This window comes from Morone saxatilis, unplaced genomic scaffold, assembly GCF_004916995.1.
Source record: "Morone saxatilis isolate NCDOM2014 unplaced genomic scaffold, NCSU_SB_2.0 Contig12, whole genome shotgun sequence".
NCBI classification, from domain to species: domain Eukaryota; kingdom Metazoa; phylum Chordata; class Actinopteri; family Moronidae; genus Morone; species Morone saxatilis.
The window spans coordinates 27937366-27944896 of NW_023339674.1; the positions used below are offsets into that span (position 1 = coordinate 27937366).

Here is a 7531-nt window from a genome sequence, read left to right on the forward strand (position 1 = left end):
AATATACAAACTGATGTGTACAAACAGCTAACAGACCAAATAAGGCTAATCAGACACCAGTATCTGACTTGGATACCTGGAAGCACAACATTGGACAAAAAGTCCAGCAACATCATGCTTTAGAAACCAATACTGATCAAAATCCAGGCAAGAATGATTGAAAGGAAATATTCCTCGCTTATAGGTAAACTAAGTAGGTAACAAGGAGGAAACTGAAGAAGGCATTGTGTCGTTGATGCTGGCTGCTAGCTGTCCCGTCAGTCTGTCAGTCGGTCAGCTGTTACTGACCTCCACACTCAATATAAACACAATACAACTGTCAATCACAGAGCCTATAAGGACCAAGTCAGCGATTCCACTGTATGTTACAGCTTCTCATCCTGTGTCTTCACAATCATTTCAACAACACACCAGGTGCCACATTTACTAAAAGTCTGTGGGGGCGACAATGCATCAATATGCATAAAACTCTGTCAGGGCACAAAAGAGAGAATATGACAAGTCAAATTGACTTGGTTAACTGATTTACTATGAAGGTATGCAATGTAGTTTATGCCAAGGAGAGATAGCTGCTGCAGGAATAAGAAGAATGTACAATTCAACAGAGGAACTGTTGAACCACATAAATTCATTAAAGAATGAGTAAGATTCGGAAAACACCAGGCTTTAGGTGACTGCAAGTGGTAAAATCAAGACACTGTGGCAGACAGCAGTGCACACTGATGCCAACTAAAGTTGAGAGAGCACAATTTTGGATATCAGACTCATGGATATCAGTAAAGAACCATCGTCCCATAGTCCATTGTTCTAGAAGATTTTCCACTCAGCATCCTGTCACACTCAGATACTACTTAGTGTCACACACACTCGACTCCACACCATCTGCAAAGCCCTTCATCCCACCTCACAACCACCATCAACTACCTGAAAACACACAGCTTCTAAAGCTCCAGGACTCGGCCATGTTAGCCTACGGTTACATGAGTGAGGAGAATAATGTTGCATACAGATAACTAATACAAACTGAAAACTGAAAGGACACAATTTAGTAGATCCTGGTGCATTCAGGGACTGTCTAAGCTCATACTATTGAGTTTGACAGTCATATATCCAGCTGGTCAGGATGTTGTAGAGGAAATGTTAAAAAAAGATTCATGAGAAGATACAGGATAGTTGAAGAAAAGTCTGTGCAAGTACCAATAATGATGCATGTTATGCAGGTCATATAATACTACAATAGACAGGCTAGAGATTAGATTATTTAATTTAACATCATAACATTGTCTTAACTGTTAATAATTACATTTCTTCAAATGTTCATAAGTCTCTATAGTGTAGTGGACAGGTATAAAAGTACCAATAATCACAAACAGTCACTGAGCTAGTGAAATAGTCGGGGTGAATGGATCATATACAGACTAAAAGAATACTAAAGAATAAAGTATACATATTAGGTTTGTAATTATTACAAAAGGGAAGATGGACAATGAAACATAATTAGTGCTTTTAAAATATTTTTTTATTTTCCTCACTAAAAATCAAAACTTGGATTCTAATTTGGTCAGTGTATCTCTTGGTCATATTCTTTTCTTTTCGGTAAAGGGTATAAAAAAAAACAACAATGACTAGTCATTCATTTTTGTTTTGTAATACAAAAATTTAAATTGAAATACAAGGCTTTTTCCTTTTTCATGGCTAAAAAGCAATGAGAGAATATGCTTTGAACTCATATTCTGAGCCCCTGGTTCCCCTTGGCTGCAAGCAGTAGTTAGCTTGACTGGATTTGAAGGACCTTGTTTTCACTAAAATCATATCAGAGAGATCCAAAGACATTTTAGCCTGGGATCAAGCAGCACTGGCACATCGGCAATCCTACATTTGGCACTTTTGCGGTCTCAGAATATGAAAAATAAAATCAAACCATGTTTTAAAAATTGTCACATTGTGACCATGAAAAAGACAAATACCTTGTATTTAAACTTAAATTTGAATGAAAATCAAATAACCACTTGTTTGCTCTTTTATTACCCATTTCTGAAATGAAAAACTGAAAATGACCAAAAGGTAACCTGACCAAACTGAAACAGATTCAGTAAGCGGAGTCTTAAAGAAGTCTCTAAATACTCAACTATACACAACTACAACTTGAAAATATTAAATCTTCTTGCAGTCCCATCATTCCATTGATGTTATGACACTTTATGAATGTATGTTTATATTTATATAATTTAGAGGGGTATTAAGTGGAGTGCTGCTTTAAGCGCTTCCCTATTAAAAAAGTTTATAATTTTAAAGTAAGGGGAAATTTAGGGGAATAAAAAAACATATTTATTTATTATAGTATATTATATCATTAATAAACACTTAATTGACATCTATTGGGAGCTTCAATCCATGTCTATTAGTGCTGTAACTGGCTTCAGAAAGCCTAACAGGTCAGATCCCACTAGCAGTCGAACTCCAACCCCTCCACCATCCCCCACATCTTCCTCTGGCTGTCTATCAATTGTGCTGAGTTGAATTGTTTCTTTAATCCTCTCAAGTCTAACTAAATCCAATCTCCCACCTCAAACTCATCCTTCACACCTCCCAGAATAATCCAGGCCACATTGCAATGTCTTTCTCATTGATGCTCTTTCAACAGGCTGTGCTACTTTAATCTTTAAACACGTGTCACTGTAAAAACAAAAGAAAGACAGAAATAACACATGCATAATTTTTGCAGGATGTCCATGATGACAATGACACCCACATCAGAAGCAAAAACCATTATAATTTACTGTTAACAACTTAACAATGTGCCCTTTTGTTTCATTCTTTCTCAAATAACTTCCTCAAACTTAACAAAAGCAAATCTTGTACAGCAACTGATTTAGGCTCCAACAACATCATACAAGGTTGTACCATAGCCTCATCAGGGCTGGCTGCAGGTTGTGTATAAATCACCAGGGTGCCTGCTTAAATCTTTCAGAACACACACACACATACACGAGTTAATGAGCCCCCAGTGAAAAGCTGCTGTCACCATTTAGTCTGCATATATTCTTAAAGAAGTGTTAATGGCTCAAAGTACAGGCAGCTTCCTACCGCAATCTTTTCACTTAATCTTAATCTGAATTCAGTCTTTTTACAATGATATCATTATTTTTCTAAAGTAGAGGAGGTCCCCAATGAAGTTCAGAACCAGATCAGAGGCTGTTTCAACAAGACATTTTCCTGAGCTATCCATCATTACAGTGTGCAGATTCTATTTTTTTGGCCATGGTATTTCTTCAACCATGTCAATGACAAAAAAATCAGCCAGACCACTCTAGATGTATCTTTGTCGTAGTTTATTAAAACAACATTTCCACTGTTAACATGGCTACTTTTATATTCTTATTCTTCTTAATAATGTTCTTCTTCTGAAGGATTCTGATATTTGTAATTTTTCGATAGCAATCCTTACCGTCTAGAAAAGCCAAAAAAGAATATTACGTACCGTTTAGCCTCTGTGTTGACTTTAAAGAGACTGTACAGTATGGACAGAAGGTAATAAATCCCTGTTCCACTAAATCCTGTATTTACGCATTACCACACTACAACATGAGGCCTGACCTCAGCACTCACACATTCACTTTTCTATAGACTGAAAAAAGTATGTGGGTAGGTTTCATACATATTTAAATAACCAAACTAAAAGTTTACTTTGTGCTTAACTAAATTTGTATGGTCATGTTGTCACTGGCTGGAAAGCACTGGGCCTCACTGCAGTAAATGGCATGCTTTAGTGTTCTGCTGCTTCTTCTAGAAGGTATTACTGTCTGATTCACACATGCAAACACACTCTAGGCAGTAACATGGAAAGCATCACCTTACCATGTTGGCTCAACTCATACACACACTATCACACCCTATATTCTAAGTTACAGTTTCATTTTGTAAGAAAATATGTATTAAAAATACTGGAGTGACTGGAACATGGCAAACTGTGGGACTTACAGTACTAGTAGGGGACAGGAAAATTAGGCAAATATATCCACTTTTGCAGGGTTAAGTATAAGTATTACTAATAGTAAGACATTATATACAAAATAAACAGCTGGAGGTGTGGTATGAAGACAGTTTATACACTATAGATCAAATATAGTATAAAGCATAGCATAAACACTTATAGGTATGTGAGAGCACATATAGTGCAGGTAAGTGTGAGCAATTAGCCAGTTAGGCATTCTATGGTTTTCTATTCTATTCCATTCTACTCAACCAAGGCCCCATTCCCCAAATGCAGACCATCAGTTTACAATGGAACTACGATAAACTTCACCTCAAGATGCTTTTGAGAAACTGGGCCCAGCAGCCTGTTGCATCAGTTGTGTGTAAGTTCAAACTTAGCCTAGTTATAACTTTTGCAACACAGTAATCCAGTAGAGACCAACATTATTAATATGGTTTATCAATATTTGATGTGCTACATTGACAAGTAAGTCATGCCAGCCAGAAAACTAATGCATGTAACCGTGGCGATGGAACTCTATCTTTGATCGTTGACTGGCCACTGACTTTAGTCCAAATGCCTTCAATTTGTTCTGCAGCAATACAAGACAATAAAATACTATGTCTGCATCTCCTCAGTATACTATTTAAAACTATCTCCAAAGATGAAGAAGAAGAAGTGCGCCTGCCAGAGAATGCATGCTGCCTGTTAAAGTTGTTAACCAATTTCCCCTGGGGGTTCAATACAGTATATCTGATTCTGATGCCAAATGCCAAACTAAAATTAAACATTAAAACGTGCCTGTGTGTATGTATGCTGGAGAATATTATGATATCTTTTCAGCCAATACAATAACCAATAATGATATGCTTCTTATAATTGAAACCCATAAGATAACTTATTATTAAAAATGTTTGTGTTTAAAAATAAGTTCATACACACCTGATGTGATGGTATAAGACTAACTGAAGTGAGCAAAGATGGATGATTTAATATTCCATAGCTCTGATCTAACCAAATCTTGACATACCTAGTGTTAACACAACAACAACAACAACAACAACAAACAGCAGTTCTGGCTCTTCAAATGCTCATTTATTTATTCTAGTAAAGTACATCAAAAACATACGTTGGCTTAGAAAATAAAGCCTAAGAAACGTTTTGTATAAGAACTCAAACAAATTCATCAGCATTATGGATAATGGATAATTTATCGGCTATAATTTAACTATTAGACTAATGCATAGTATAAAATTCCCATTATCTACCAATAAACCGATATATAACAATCGTACATCCCTAGATAATATACATAATACAAACCCTGGTTCTGGTCTGCCAATGGGCTGACATCAATTCACTTCAACCCTAACCCTAACCCAAGTGACCATTTTCCAATGGCTGCAGACTGACTAAAAACTCACTGCCCCACAACGACACAGCTACTCCACTGTGAGTGGAAGAAAAACATTTAATATCTTAAAACATTTTTGGAAAATTGTAGGAAGTAAAATGAAGTACAAAATACACTGGTATCATATTTAAGCAATGCAGAATTGAAATTCACTGATTTGTAATTAAGTTAGGTTTTCTTCCATACGAGAAAGGGACCCACCGGAGTTTGACAACTTCTAACATGTAACGGTACGTAGCTATCATACAGCAAACACACCAAGTTACACAATTAACGCTAGTAACAGTTCTCCTTTTAACTAGAGCTTACTGTAGTTTGTGTATAACTGTATTTGAGTCTGAGAAAGATGAACTGATATCTGACAACCAACTGCGTCAATCTCAACATCATCTCCATCGCATGTCACTGTTGCTACAGGGTATTTATCGTTGCCGCTACCACACCAAGCACACTGAGCAGTTAGCCTGGGAAGTTAGCTACAGAGCATGGCCACTCGTTTTAGCTGTCAGCTCGCCATTCACTTGTGAACCAGCTAACGTTAGGTTCGCAACTACAGAAAAAATTGCTTTTGTCACATCAAATAAAGACAAACGTCCACTATGTCGCTGGCGTTATGAAATGAGAGGTGGAACTGTCAGATTAGCCACCGCTGCTAACCTGACTGTACTATTAAACAGTCACAACTTGTTACTAACTTAACATCTTGCTAATGTTTGATGACGTTATCTAGTAATAAACAGGGACGACAGTTGTGTCTCACACTCACAGAACATCACCAAACCGCCACAACAGCAAAAAAGGATACAGTTTGAAGCCCTTCAAAATTTCCTTGGCCCTGTCTTCGTCTGAAGACATTTCAGAAATCGTCTGCTTTCGTTCCTTACAGAAAACCCAGGATCAAATGAAATAACAAAGCTGCTGTTGATTGTAAATTGGCAAGTTAGCCAACTACACTGCCAGCTAATGCTTGCCTGAAAAAAGCATAAACTATGTGTACTTAACTCTATATTGTAGGACTGCAGGTTAAGTCTGATCCGATAATGCAATCAGCTTAATATACCCAGCTAACTAACAGACAGCTAGCCTAGCCAGTCAAAGACACAGGCTAACTCTTAACAGCCAATCATAGAGCAAGGATGAGAAGCATGGGTGGGTCTAAACTGGATAGAGACGCGTCACCAGGGGCAACGCCGCAAACACTGAAGCCATGGTGGCTCGGTTCGTGCCTGTACCACTCCTTTTCTCGATTAAAATGAGCACATGCATACTACTCCAGAAATAACTGAAACTATAAACTAAAAATAAAAACTAGATTTTAGAAAAACAAAAAACGATATTGTGTACTTTTTGTACGAGCAAAATAAATAAATAAAGAAAATATATAGGCTATATATATACAGGAAACTTCTTTAGTTTTGTTCTTGTCAATTTAATACAATTTTTCAACACAACAAGCTTGAGGAGGCATTGGTGCATATGTTTATTGAGATTGGGATGTTCACATGACTGTGAGTTTATGTGTTTGTACTGTAATACCGATTCTGAACTCCTTCTATTCCCCATATTATAGTAAAAAACAAAAAATAACATTGAAACCAAAACAAAAATTTGAAACACATTGAAACAAGGAAACCCACGCTTACTAACTAACTGCAACTAAAGTGAATTGAAAACAAACAATAAAAATTTAATTTACTATATATATATACATAAAATATTATATATACAGAGTGTTTTGCTACATTGTGTCTGTCTTGATTCTATCCAACCAGAATCACTGAAACACCCTAAAGTTGGGTTTCGAGACTACATCTACAGTGACTCAGAGAATGCTTCCATGATGGATATAACACTAAACCAATTAGACTGTGTTTAAACATAAACCAAATCAGAAATGTATCTAAAAATCAACAAATAAAATTGCGTTTAAAAAAGGGTAGAGGGCATGGATGGTAAAGAGAAAAGGGCAGAGACAGACAGGGTACACAACAGTGGGGGGTCAAGCAGGACCATGGCAGCAGGCACTATCCATGAGAACCTGCAAGATGAGAAATCACTCTGTTGAAGAAGTGCATGCATTAATGGGACATAAATGTGTGCAGAAAGAGAGGGAGAGGAAAAGAGGAGCTCAGTGCATCATG

General features: G+C 36.8%; 1 protein-coding gene across 1 annotated transcript in view; it reads right to left on the reverse strand.

Moving 5' to 3' along the window:
* pde6d (phosphodiesterase 6D, cGMP-specific, rod, delta) overlaps positions 1-6447 on the reverse strand; it is a 14885-nt gene extending 8438 nt beyond the window's left edge. Inside the window, exon 1 of the mRNA XM_035652941.1 lies at positions 6196-6447. Within this exon, the coding sequence (XP_035508834.1) occupies positions 6196-6245 (50 nt within the window). The 5' untranslated portion in view covers positions 6246-6447. The remainder of the gene's footprint in view (positions 1-6195) is intronic.
* Positions 6448-7531: the final 1084 nt, after the last annotated feature.